This window comes from Magnolia sinica, chromosome 8, assembly GCF_029962835.1.
Source record: "Magnolia sinica isolate HGM2019 chromosome 8, MsV1, whole genome shotgun sequence".
In the NCBI taxonomy this organism is placed as follows: Eukaryota; Viridiplantae; Streptophyta; class Magnoliopsida; order Magnoliales; family Magnoliaceae; genus Magnolia; species Magnolia sinica.
This window is the reverse complement of record NC_080580.1, coordinates 75,682,802-75,696,724: the sequence shown is the minus strand read 5'-3', so window position 1 is coordinate 75,696,724 and position 13,923 is coordinate 75,682,802. Positions and strand designations below refer to the sequence as shown.

The following is a 13,923-nucleotide window of genomic DNA, read 5'->3' as shown; positions in this document are numbered from 1 at the left end:
TTGGAATTAAAATCAATTAAGGCAAGCCCTATTTGGTTTAATTTAAAATCTATTAGAAATAGAACCATTGTAATTGAGTACTAGACATTGAACTTGGACATTCAATCATCTACTCTGATTTGGTTCTACCGGGCTGCTACAACGAAGGAGATAATTAGGTATTTTACATTTAATTGTAAATTCCTTTCTATTTTGGTTTCTTTCAAGATTTGCCAGAAAAATCTTGTTGTATTGGTTATCTGAGGAGAGCCAGGAAAACTCAGAAGTGGGGTTTTTTAATTGTGTAAGCCCACAGACAAAGACATAATTGTAAAGGTTTTGGGTGAACCTGGGAAAACTTATTTTGTTAGTGAACGCTAATATCCCCTGTGTGAGGATATTAGGAGTGGAGTAGCATTCTGTGTGGTTGTTGTTTAACAGTTGGTGAACACACAGGCGAACCACTATAATCCCTTGTGTTGTGGTTGAATGATTTATACTTCTGATCTTTAATTATTCTTTTGTGGGATGTATGTATGGTGGTGAATGTTGTAATCATTTAATTCAAGCATTGTGAGAATTTTGTAATAGTTTAGAATTTATTTTCTGCTATTCCTTTATCAGCTTGATATTCAATTTCCTTTAAAACTTGTTCCAGCAAGGTTGCCCTGCCATTTTTATGGTGTATGGCTGTCCCTAGAACAATACATTTGTGATTACAATTTATTTCAATTCAGTTTATATTTATTTTTGTATTCCTCTTTGGTTTGAGATTTGATACAAAGATCTTTCTAGAAATAAGGTTGTCCTACCATAAACTCTGGTTTTTGGTGTAAGGCTGTCCTTAGAACAACATTTGTATCAACCTCTCAAGATCTGAATTTTGAGGTTATTTTACTTTCTTCCATTGTGATTTATTTTGGCTATCATATTCTTTTTAATTTCGCTGTTATAAGTTTTATTTGGCATTGTCCTATTCACCCCCCCTCTAGGACATATAGCTAGGCCTTTTCAATATCACATAAGACGAACAAAATATTTATCACTTGAGATTATGTTGGTTGCATAAACTAACCTTCACAGAATGATTAATGCTTTCTCCAGAGGATCAGTTCCCACAGACATCTCATGAGACATCTCATCCTGATCATCCAATAAATATTCAACCAATGCCTAAAAGAAGGAAACAATAATAATAATATTATGATGGTGATGGTGGTGAATAACGTTGAGACCTGAGGTACGGTCGAATTTAATAAACATTTCTATGTGAAGATGAATAAAGCTTTAACTTAAGCAGTTGAACCTTGCTCAACCATTGAGTGCAAGGAATGCTATGGCAAGACAATAAACACAAGGACTTGTATAGAATGGTAATTACAAAGTCGAAAAAGGGAATAATATAACCAAAAAAATAAGTAAAAAATGTTGAACTCACATGTTATGAAAAGATGTGTACCTTTCGACTTCCATTTAGTTTCTTATGATTTGTCCAAGAGTCATCTAGAAAAGGGAAAACAAAAGCTTGACTATTAGTATGTCCATACTAGCAGTAGCAGTGGCAGAAAGAATATTAAGTGATATTAAACAGCTTGTTGTGCCTTTTAAAGCTCTTGCTTTTAAAAATCCATGACATGGCCAGAAGAAGAGAAGGATGAATTATCTTTCTTTTATTTTATCAATATCTGTGGGATTGAGAAGCAAAGAACGAAGAAATTCGACATGTAACTACATACAAGAAAGATAAAGGATATGCATATCTAGAGTGCTGCTATTCTCACATTGCTGTAAGAGAGTAGGGTTTCATTATATATTTGTGGGGCATTCATGCACACCTAAGAAAATGCAGTGGATGCTTTAATAAAAAAATAAAAAAATAAAATTAAAGTTAAAACTGTAACAGACAAGAACTGAGGGCGTGGACTGGAATTTCATAATAGAATTTGTTAAAATTAAAATTTTTAGAGGATGATTGAAACCTCAATTGATGACCATTAAAGAATAATTGCATAATGAATCCCAATGGAGACTCCTTGCAGGCAATTTTCTCCCCTCTCAATCATAAGCTTTGCTTTATAAAAAGCATCCATGGATGTGCAATTAAGATGATGATTGAACACAAAACCTGAAGTCTCAATATCCTAGAGGCTGTTAAAATGGTTTGTTTAAAGCTATGAAATGCTTGCAAGTTACACCTAGAACTGTATTGAAATGGTCAAAACTTGAAGTTTGAAGTGTCTGAGATGTCCAACATAGATACATTGGTACATAATTTAGTTAGTTTAATTTGAGTTTAGATTGCCTCGCATAAAAGTGAGGCCGTTTAGCACTTGTGCACCTCATTGGCAGATGCAATGCATGTTGGGCTGCCTTTTACAAGCATATGGGATTAGCCAACCTCTTGTTTGAAGGAAAGCAATCTGCTGACATCAATCTTACGATTAAAAAAATGTAGATTTTGAGAAATTGCGTTTATTACCTTGAAATATTCATATCCTGCCTCCCTTACATCTTCAAGTGCAGAAAGACTAGCTTGCACCTGCAAAAAGGGAACCTAAATAGCATGATAAGGATTTCAATACTCTTTTAAGGGTAGAATTACTCTAGTGATGAAGAGAGACGGCAAAATATAGATAGCTCAATGCAGATTAATAACTGGTACTTCTGCTAATAGGGTTTTTCTAATCCCAATCTAAGAACATCTGAAGAATTTCTCAAGTCAAGGCACTAACTTTGAGAGATAGAAGCCCACTGTGTTTGCTATCATGCAAGGCCTATCCATGGACAGGAAAACTTACAACATGCTTTAAATATCACATATGACAAACAGAATATTTATCACTTGAGATTATGTTGGTTGCATAAACTAACCTTCACAAAATGATTAATGCTTTCTCCAGAGGATCAGTTCCCATAGACATCTCATGAGACATCTTATCCTGATCATCCAATAAATATTCAAGCAATGCTTAAAAGAAGGAAACAATAAAATAATATTATGATGGTGATGGTGGTGAATTGTCATGCCCCAAACCCGAAAATCGGATTCATAAGAATCCCGATCGCTGGATTCGGTGACGACAGCCTCTTTAGTACCCCATTCTCGGCTCCTAGTGCCCATATGCCAGGTTCTGATCCTGGGATCTTACAAGGAGGATTTTCTAGCATCCGTTTATCTCATAAGAAGCATAACCACAAGTTTACCTAAATCACAAAGGCAACATCATCATCACATATCCACTAATATAAACATTTAAATATAATGCTGAAAGGGAAATACATATGTCAAAATCAAAGCTCTAGAAGTCTGCTACATGCTCCAAGCTCTATGCTACTGCAACCTAACATCACCTGCACGCATCTATCGTGCATAATCTTATAGAAAGCTCAGAGGGTGGTGTAAGTGTGTGCACAAGGTAAATGCCAAGTATTCAATACAATGCTATAATCATACAAGATCAGAAATACTGGTAAGATCATGAATCATACGATATCAGAGTACACATACAGATCAGCTATACAAGAGATGAGTCATAAAGTGCCAAATATCAGATGCCAAGGATGCAATGTAATATATAATTCCTGATGAGTTCACGAATGCCGTCAACCGTATCTAGACCATATATATGCAGAAACACAGTAACTCAAAATGTCATATGTCACGGATGTAATGCAATATACGGTGCGAATGAAATGGCCATGCTGGAGTGTGAAGTCAGGATAATGGTACGTAGTATTGCAAGCTATGGAATCCATTACAAGGGACTTCTATCTAAACTAGTCTCATACCTAATTTAGATAGTAAGACTCAATGTAGTAAACTCCTGATCTTAGGTTAGTTGCGTGCCCCAACCGAAATCTTGGCCATTACGAAGGTACACATAACAAATAGTTGCGCACCACCAGCCTGAGTGGATAGTGAATGAATGGATGAGTATGCAACTCCTACTCCACAAATCATTATTATACATCTCTGGGATCATCATCGGGGTCTAGTACACTCTACATGCAAATCGTCGCCCACTGACGTGCAACTGTGTAAGTGGAAGAGACCTCACTATCCGCCTGGCCAGTAGTCAACCAATATCTACCCGGCACGTCGATAGCGGACCCATTCACGAGTTGGTCAAAGTCAGCCTAGCTATACCCCCTACTCTTAGGCGGGTAAGGCCACACCCCCACCCAACCGACCACAACACAGTGGGAGACACGACCTCCTGGTATTCGGCACTCGGGCGCTCATGTATCCACTCAGTCTCGACATTGGGGCGTCTCTTGTCCTCGGAGGTTTAGGGACTTTCACCCACGAATATCCAAAGTGCCCAGATGCTTGAACCAAATATTTTTGATGTCCCATCTAGTCATCCACGACATGCCTGTGGAGGTCACAGCCCTGATGTCACTAGGACGTGTAGTAATCACTACCACACAATGTAAGATGCATGAGTCATGTAGTCCAATCATGCATCAATCCTGCGCATACCGTGCGATCATGTGGGATAACTCTACTTATCAGGGATTCCCATAAATCATCTGTATTATGACGTATGTAATGATCAATCACATCTCACAATAAATATGCAGATGATGCATATGGGCATGTATCATGATGCTATGCTGTCACATACTCATAATCAGTATCAATAACTGGTATCGACCATCGGCCTCGACAATGTGGACATTTAACCAACATTGCCTCCAAGGAATGACTCGCATAGAGCCTAACATCTAGTGGACCCATGGCCTCACACAAGGGCCTAATATACAATACCATGGGCCTCACTTAAGAGTTTAATATACTTTACGATGGGCCTCTCACATAGGCCTGATATACAACACAACGGGCTTCATCGCCTGGCCTTCAAATTCACCACAATGGGCCTCATCACATAGGCCTCACATACATTATATAGGCTTCAAATACATCAAGCTAAGGCCGAATGCTCATTTAAATGGGCCTCAAATACAGGCTGCATATACATCACAATGGGCCATAGAAATCAGCCTCGACAATCGGCCACGACAATCGGAGTCGGCCTCGATAATCAAAATCGACCTTAATAAATGGAATCGGCCTCGATAGTCGAAATCGACCTCGACAATCGGAATCAGCCTTAATAATCAAAATCGGCCTTGACAATTGGATCGGCCTCGATAATCAGCACCAATAATCAACATTAATAATCGGCATCGATAATCGGCCTATAAGTAAGGCGGGGTCCATATATAAACAGTCGATCGAACCATAATATAAAGATCGGCTTTTGGCCGTGGTTCTATCAAACCCGATAACGCAAAATCATCGGTCTATGACGGATGCGGGCCCAATGATTAAGGTTAACCCACGAGAAAATGATGAGGAAGGGCCTAACAAGGCCTAAGGAAGGTCACAATGTGGGCGTCCAACCATTATTGCCCATCAATGTGGACCTTTAACCAACATTGCTCCTAAGGAATGACGCTCATAAGCTCAATCGTATAATGAATCCACGGTCTCATACAATGGTTTAATACACAACATCACGGGCCTTGCTTATGGGGCATATACGCATCACATTGGGCCTCACTCATGGGCCAATGTATATAACATCGGGTCGTATTAACGGGTCGAATCAAATGGACCGAATCAAATGGGCCAGTACGAATGGGCCAAGTCAATGGGCCGAATCAAATGGGCTAAAGTCAATTGGGTCGATCAAGTGGGCCGATATAAATGGGCCGAGTCGATGGGCTGAATCAAATGGGGCAAGTCAATTGGGTTGATCAAATGGGCTAATACAAATGGGCCGAGTCAATGGGCCAAATCAAATAGGCCGATTTAAATGGGCCAAGTCGATCAAATGGGCCACGTCAATGGGCTGAATTAAATGGGCCAAGTAATTGGGTCGATTAAATGGGCCGATACAAATGGGCCTAGTCAATGGGCCAAATCAAATGGGCCGATTCAAATGGGCCAAGTCAATTGGGTCAATCAAATGGGATGATACAAATGGGCCGAGTCGATGGGCCAAATCAATTAGGTTGATCAAATGGGCCGATACAAATGGCCTGATTCAAATAGGTCGATTCAATGGGCCGAATCAAATGGGTCGATTCAAATGGGCCAAGTCAATTGGGTCGATCAAATGGGCTGATACAAATGGGCCAAGTCGATGGGCCAAATCAAATGGGCCAAGTCAATTGGGTCGATCAAATGGGTCGATACAAATGGGTCGATACAAATGGGCCAATTCAATGGGCCGAATCAAATGGGCCGAATTGAATAGGCCGAGTCGAATGGCTTAATCAAATGGGCCGGTACCAATGGGCTGAATAAATTAGGCCGATCAAATGGGCCGAGTATATCACAGTGGGCCTCTACCCATGTGCTTTAAATACATCACAATGGGCCTCTAACCATGGGCCCCAAATATGTCATATTGGGCCTCTCAAATACAATAAGTGGGCCGCACCATTCATCCATCTATAGAGATTATTTTAGAGCATTATCCAAATGATAAATCAGATCAAAAGATCATCTAGACCATACCACGAATAATAGTGTGATAATGATTTCCACTGTTAAAATTTAGAGGGCCCACCATAGCATTTATTTCCCATCCAGACTATTCATAAGTTCCCCAAAAACCTGAACAGTGAGGGAAAATAAATATCATATTGGTTCAAAACTTTTGTAACCTAAAAGGGGGTTTTAATGGTGGGTGTTCAATCCACTGTTTCGTATGGTGTGGTCCACTTAATAACTAGATCTGTCTTATTCTTAGTCTTAAGCCGTGAGATGAGGTGGTCCAAAATAGATGGACGGTTTGGATGTAATACAAACATCAGGGGTGGGGTCCACGTACGTGGCCCACTAGAGGACTAAATCTACTTCATTTTCGTCTTGAGCCAAAGACGAGCTCGCTAGATGAATGGACGGTGTAGATACAAACATACATCATGGTGCACTCCACCTGTCCAGCTTGCTGGACGACATGGATACAAACACAAATCAGTGGTGGGTTCCATGCACATGGCCCACCTTACATATATTATAATATACTATACTATAATATAATATAATATAATATAATATATCATATTATAATATAATATAATATATATAAATTATAAAGAGCCACTGTCCAGACCCCTGGATGTTTTGGATGGTGGAGATCTCATATATATTTACATGGTGGGTCCACAAGTGTGGCCCACCTCATATCATGATAATATATATTATAATAATATATATAAATATATAACATATATCATGTATATATAATACATGTCTAACGTCCAAGATGTCTGGACGCTCTAGATGGCGTGGATTAATCCACATCAATATGAGGGTGGGCCCTGCCATCCTGACCCCTGGACAATGTGGAGCTAATGCAAATGCCATGGTGGTTCCACACATGTGGCCCACATCGGCTTCGGATCAAACTGATACTTGTGTTTTCCTTCGATCAGGCCCGTCCAAATGGATCGCCATGTGGGCCACTCGGTGGACGGCATGAATGAAATACTTACTTCATGATAGGCCACACACACCATTCATATAAGAGAGAGAGAGAGAGAAAGAGAAACGGTGAGATAGAGGGACCCCGCCACTATGGGCCCCTCTTTACATTGCATACATCAATGTGGATCCCACAATAAGTGGGCCCAAAACTTGAAATCAATAGTGGATCACACACCTATATCACTCCTTCTTTAGCTCCTTGGACTTGTATACTCCTTGCCTTCACTTTTGATGGAGGTTGATGGTGATTGGAAGGTTGAGATGGGAGATGAGAAGGTGGGCCACACTTAACATTTGGGAGAGAGGAGCTTGGACATTGGAGCTCTTATGGAATTTGAAAAATTGCTAGAGAATGAGAGAGGGAGAGGAGTAATGAGATGATATGGATGGGTGTTATAAGGAAAGGAGATAGAGAGGTAAGGTTTAGTTTGAAAGTTGGAAAAGGAGGGATGGGTAGGGGAAGAGAGAGTTGACTTAGGAAAAAGGAGGGATGGATTGCTTGTACTTGAGGTATGGAGTGTACTTGACTTGATTGATTGATTGATTGATGGGACATGTTGTAGAGATTCCCTCAAAATTCGTAACAGGCAACATTTTCCTCAAAATGAATGCGGGCCCACAACTCCTAGCCTGGGTATCGGATCGGTGCGCGAGTCACGACATTGGAACCACAGCGACGGCGCGGTCGCTAAGATACAAGTTTCGGGTCGAGTTGACTTCGGTATGCAGCTCTCGGCTTAGGATCGCATGCAAACATCGGATACAGATCGAGAGTTGCCGGAATTCGATCAAGAGGACTGCGGAAGCCTACAGAATAGTACGGTCTAGGATATGGGTCTTATATGAATAATGTTGAGACCTGAGGTATGGTCAAATTTAATAAACATTTCTATGTGAAGCTGAATAAAGCTTTAACTTAATTAGTTGAACCTTGCTCAACCATTGAGCACGAGGAATGCTATGGCAAGACAATACACATAAGGACTTGTATAGAATGGTAATTAATAAGTCGAAAAAGGGAATAATATAACCAAAAAATAAGTAAAAAATGCTGAACTCGCATATTATGAAAAGATTTGTACCTTTCGACTTCCATTTAGTTTCTTATGATTTGTCTAAGAGTCATCTAGAAAAGGGAAAACAAAAGCTTGACTATAAGTATGTCTATACTGACAGCAGCAGTGGCAGAAAGAATATTAAGTGATATTAAATAGCTTGTGGTGCCTTTTAAAGCTCCTGCATTCAAAAACCTATGACATGGCCAGAGGAAGAGAAGGATGAATTATCTTTCTTTTATTTTATCAATATCTGTGGGATTGAGAAGCAAAGAATGAAGAAATTCGACATGTAACTACATACAAGAAAGATAAAGGATATACATATCTGGAGTGTTGCTATTCTCACATTGCTGTGAGAGAGTAGGGTTTCATCATATATTTGTGGGGCATTCATGCACACCCAAGAAAATGCAACGGATGCTTTAATAAAAAATAAAATTAAAGTAAATACTGTAACGGACAAGAATTGAGGGTGTGGAATGGAATTTCATAATAGAATTTGTTAAAATTAAAATTTTCAGAGTATGATTGAAACCTCAATTGATGACCATTAAAGAATAATTGCATAATGAATCCCAATGGAGACTCCTTGCAGGCAATTTTCTCCCCTGTCAATCGTAAGCTTTGCTTTATAAAAAAAAAGCATCTAGTCCATGGATGTGCAAGTAAGATGATGATTGAGCACAAAACCTGAAGTCTCAATATCCTAGAGGCTGTTAAAATGGTTTGTTTAAAGCTATGAAATGCTTGCAAGTTACACCTAGAACTGTATTGAAATGGTCAAAACTTGAAGTCTTAAGTGTCCGAGATGTCCGACATAGATACATTGGTACATAATTTAGTTAGTTTAATTTGAGTTTAGATTGCCTCGCATAAAAGTGAGGCCATTTAGCACCCCGTGCACCTCATTGGCAGATACAATGCATGTTGGGCTGCCTTTTATAAGCATATGGGATTGGCCAACCTCTTGTTTGAAGGAAAACATTCTGCTGACATCAATCTTATGATTAAAAAAATGTGGAGTTTGAGAAATTGGGTTGATTACCTTGAAATCTTCATATCCTGCCTCCGTTGCTTCTTCAAGTGCAGAAAGACCAGCTTGCACCTGCAAAAAGGGAACCTAAATAGCATGACAAGGATTTCAATACTCTTTTAAGGGTAGAATTACTCTAGTGATGAAGAGAGATGGCAAAAAATAGATAGCTCAATGTAGGTTAATAACTGGTACTTCTGCTAATAGGGTTTTTCTAATCCCAATCTAAGAACATCTAAAAAATTTCTTAAGTCAAGGAACTAACTTTGAGAGATAGAAGCCCACTGTGTTTGCTATCATGCAAGGCCTATATATGGACAGGAAAACTTACAACATGCTTTAAATATCACATAAGACAAACAGAATATTTATTACTTGAGATTATGTTGGTTGCATAAACTAACCTTCACCCATTTTACTGTGGATCCCATCTGCAAGCTTGAGGAATTAAACACCATGAGGAGAAATCCATAGAATGGAAGCACAATGCTCATAAAACCACCCATCATGGATGAGCAATGAAGGAAGAAATGACCAAAAACTATGAATTCATGAATCTGCATTCACACACACATGCACAGACAAAAATCTTATACATGACAAGCCCTTCATGATGGAAAAAAACATGAATATACAGACCTGTTCCATTCCAATCCAATAAGGAATCCAACTTCTGCCAGTGCTGCCAAAAGACTTCTAGTGTCAACATCTTTTCCAGTCACAGCATACACACTCACAAAAGCCTAGAATTGAATTCACAAAGTTGTTATATGTAGACACTAATAACCAACCTTTTCACATTCAGATGCGGTGGTTCATCTCGATGTTTTTTGGTGTGCGAAAAAATCAAAGCTAGTTCAACTGCAACAAAAGTTTAGTAATGAGACTCATTTAGAATGTAAAATATCATGCAACTATAATACCAATAATGAGACTGCTATTATGAGTATAGGCATCCAGATTTGTCTTCAAAGTGGATTGAATTTTTGTAAGGCCCTATTTGGGAGCATGGTCTGACTTTTGAGAAAAGGATTATTTCATTGAAATGCGTTCACGCAGAAATTAGTGGAAAAGGAAATGGAATGTTTCAGAGTTCTTTCCATTTCATCAAGAAAAGTGACATCAATAGCACTTTTTCTAAAGTCATTTCTGTTTCATGTGTTTGCAAGATTTAACAAATTCTAAGTTTTAAATAAAATCTGGCTGTTGTAGTCCAAGAAGTGACTATTATGAACTATGGAACTATTCTCTTCCAAGAAAATCAGTCATGCTTAGAGAATAATAATGACTCATTTACCGTAATCTATGAAAAAGAACAGCCCATATACATGCAACCATGTGTAAACATGAAGAATGGGTACTACACACTAATGTGGCAAATTGGAGCAAGACCCAATCCATCCATCAAATGGGCTAGAGATTATCTAATCTGTGCAGCATCATGTATGCACCCTTGCCCATGGTGTTGCAGCCATCAAGATAAATTTTGGATTAAGGTTTAAGAAATGTAGTTGTCATTGTAACATTGACTTGGCCGCTAATCCCAATTGAGAAGGGTGGTCTCAAGTCCAATTGATAGCATGGTTTCATCCAAAAAAGGATTTGGCTAGGGGATTTCATCAAACAATTAGTGTGTTGTCCCTGTCCATGTGGAGAGTGATGTCCCTGTCCATGTGGAGAGTGATGTCCCTGACCATATAAAAATAATTAATTGAACAATTTATAGAACTATAAATGCAACATTTCAGCATTCGGGAGGTTTGCTAGTTCCACACATGTGGAGAGTGCTGTCCCTGTCCATCTACACTCAGCCACACATGTGCTTGATCAGATTTTTCCACCATGTATGACATGTATGCAATTTCTAAGTGCCTACGTATCATCCATCACACTTTGCAAGATCTTTGACATGTATCCTCAGAAGCTGGAAAATGCATGGCAATTGTAGCAAAATGGAATGTAACACACAATTCAAAGGTACAAAAAAGCCAATTGATTTCACAAAGCGATTCAAGTCATGCATTCGATACAGGCAAACTACTGAGCATTTCAGTTTGGGGACTATTCGGGTATCTGCCAAATTGATATTTGGTTAGATATCAATTCAAATTTGAAACAAAATAAAAGTAGGCACATGTTTTATAGCATTGTGATATTCATCTCAAATGACAGCTAACCCGTTTTCAACTCACCGACGACTTAGGCAAAGCAGTTGCATTTTGGAACACACCCAAAGGTCATGTTAGTCAGAGAGGGAGAGCCAAGTGAGGAATTAGAGTAGTGATCAGTTTTGAATAGGAGAGACATGAGTCATGGTTACATATAGAAGTTGACAAAGACAAGTGAAAAATAAAGAACTCCATAATCAGGGTAATGACCATATCTAGTAAACAAAAGCGACCCTTGACGGCACTTTCAGCTGGCCATGAAAACCATGGAGGGACTGCATAAGAGAGGTGGATGGTGTTCCTGGATACTTCACCAATGGCGAGCATATGTAGCATATTACAAAAGCCATAAGGGGTCGTTTGGATGGTGGTAAATGGTAAAAATCTACTTTATAGGCTTTCATTCAAAAATAAAAATAAAAATAGAGCCTTGCCATCTCCTCGTTTACTATTAAATGAAAATTCACCCTTTTACTGGTAAATGAGAAGGGGGCTTTGCTAGGAAATAATTTACAAGAAGTAAATGATTTACAACCAAATTAGAGCATCCAAACACAAGTAGTAAATGATTTCCTACTAAATCATTTACTACTTGCCCCATTTACACCATCCAAACGATCCCTAACAGTTCCTCATGGACACATGAGCATCCATTTTTAACTTGGAAAGAAGTGATTTGTCACTAAAAAATGTTAGGATTCATGACAATAGAGACACCTTAAAATAAAGCTTGTTGTTTTTACAGGGAAGACCCATAAGATTCTTGCAAAATGGAAATAAATCACAGGCTTGGAACTGTTTTTTTAGACTACTTACTCCTGTAATAAAATAAAATAAAATTGAAAGGCTACCCCTGCAATGATTTCTCTACTTGGATAACCAAGAGCTTGGTTTTAGGTGATGATGAAAAATATTGAGGTTCATAATCACTTTATATGGATGATTTCTACAGAAGAGACCCTTTACTTGTGCCATAGAGTCTTCTAACTGATCAGAAGAATGCAGATCACATCTAGTCTATGCACTAACTCATGTTGCTAAATTAAGCACCCTACACATTTTCTATGGCAATTCATAAACAAAAACAGATCTGGTGGACATATGGCTCCATCTGATGCAATAGCTCATATCCTTGCAAGAAATCCTGGTCAAAAGCTCTTAGAGAAGCACCAAAGAAGAGCAGCAAACTACATTTAATAGGATAGTGAACAAGGAAATCGTATGTGTACTTGTTTGAAATAACGAATAAGGTGAGCATCCATTGCCTCACTAACAGCTTCCAAACACTCAAACCTCTTCTTGGCCTCGACATTAGAAAGAACTGTGACCTGGAAAGAGAGAATATGACAATTAATGGCATTGGCCACTGGCTATCATTAGATATCTATATTTAGGATCTCATATCAATGCATCTCTGCTGGAAGTATTAGTGTTGAATATGGATAGAATAGTCTGCGTGCATAAAGTTGTAAATACCAGATTGAAGCGAGCCTGCTCAAATGAAGACCTTACAATGTGGAGGTCCTGAAATATGCCTATAACTAAATTAATATTTCTATCTTAAGGAATTAAGGATTTTCTATGAGTCAGGATTAGAAAAAGGCCTCTTAGTTGAAAATAGGACAATACCTCTTCTAAGATATTGTATTGGATGAGAGGCACCACGTCCGGCTTCTCTAATCCAAGCTGTTGTATTGGATGGAAGTTTGCCCAAATATGTTCATATGTTGGTATTTGTTGGAAGGGACAAAATTGTAGAGAGGTTTTCGATAGGGAGATTGGAGATTGGAGATTCGACCTATATCTGAAATTTCCACCAAGTATGCGGCATCTCTGCAACGTAACAGTAATTTCGATTAAAATTTTACTCTAAAACCATGTATTTTTTTTTAAAAAAACCATGCATGTACCTTTGAGCTATCGAAAAATTGAGATCTTCGCTTAAGCTCCCCTTTGTTGCCATGAACAGGAAACTGCAGATGGCGATGTTCCCTATAGACATCGCTAAACATTTTCAGAAGTATTTCTACCAATATTACTATTTGAGGTACTATAAAATCCAAAACGAGAGATTTCATATCCTGGATAGGTAGAAATGAAGCATAGCTTTGTATACATATATTGTTCTCCACAATGAATAAAGAGAATCTAAAACATGGACATGCAAAGGCTCACAAATAT

General features: G+C 38.6%; 2 protein-coding genes and 1 long non-coding RNA gene across 3 annotated transcripts in view; all 3 read right to left on the bottom strand.

Moving 5' to 3' along the window:
- LOC131254317 (uncharacterized) overlaps nucleotides 1-10,317 on the bottom strand; it is a 24,658-nt gene extending 14,341 nt beyond the window's left edge. Inside the window, exons 1-2 of the mRNA XM_058255307.1 lie at nucleotides 10,214-10,317; nucleotides 9,979-10,131 (exon numbers count right to left, since the gene is read on the bottom strand). Of these exons, the coding sequence (XP_058111290.1) occupies nucleotides 9,979-10,131; nucleotides 10,214-10,222 (162 nt within the window). The 5' untranslated portion in view covers nucleotides 10,223-10,317. The remainder of the gene's footprint in view (nucleotides 1-9,978; nucleotides 10,132-10,213) is intronic.
- Nucleotides 1,059-2,840, bottom strand: LOC131253448 (uncharacterized). Its single transcript, XR_009175182.1, has 3 exons — nucleotides 2,459-2,840; nucleotides 1,439-1,482; nucleotides 1,059-1,122 (listed from the first exon to the last, which is right to left on the bottom strand). It is a non-coding gene; the product is annotated as an uncharacterized LOC131253448 (long non-coding RNA).
- LOC131253447 (uncharacterized) lies at nucleotides 10,318-13,923 on the bottom strand. The gene is made up of 6 exons (XM_058254429.1): nucleotides 13,653-13,923; nucleotides 13,372-13,575; nucleotides 13,219-13,266; nucleotides 12,975-13,070; nucleotides 12,709-12,877; nucleotides 10,318-10,435 (listed from the first exon to the last, which is right to left on the bottom strand). The coding sequence occupies exons 1-5, from the start codon at nucleotides 13,818-13,820 to the stop codon at nucleotides 12,815-12,817; spliced, it is 579 nt and encodes a 192-aa protein (XP_058110412.1). The 5' UTR covers nucleotides 13,821-13,923; the 3' UTR covers nucleotides 10,318-10,435; nucleotides 12,709-12,814.

Bases quoted from the DNA above. Each gene is read 5' to 3' on its own strand.
- LOC131253447 (XM_058254429.1), bottom strand. From the start codon at position 13,820: ATGAAATCTCTCGTTTTGGATTTTATAGTACCTCAAATAGTAATATTG. The intron at 13,267-13,371 runs GTATTGTCCTAT...GGCATATTTCAG, and splicing joins AATACAATATCTTAGAAGAG to GACCTCCACATTGTAAGGTC. The intron at 12,878-12,974 runs CAAGTACACATA...CAGGATTTCTTG, and splicing joins ACCTTATTCGTTATTTCAAA to CAAGGATATGAGCTATTGCA.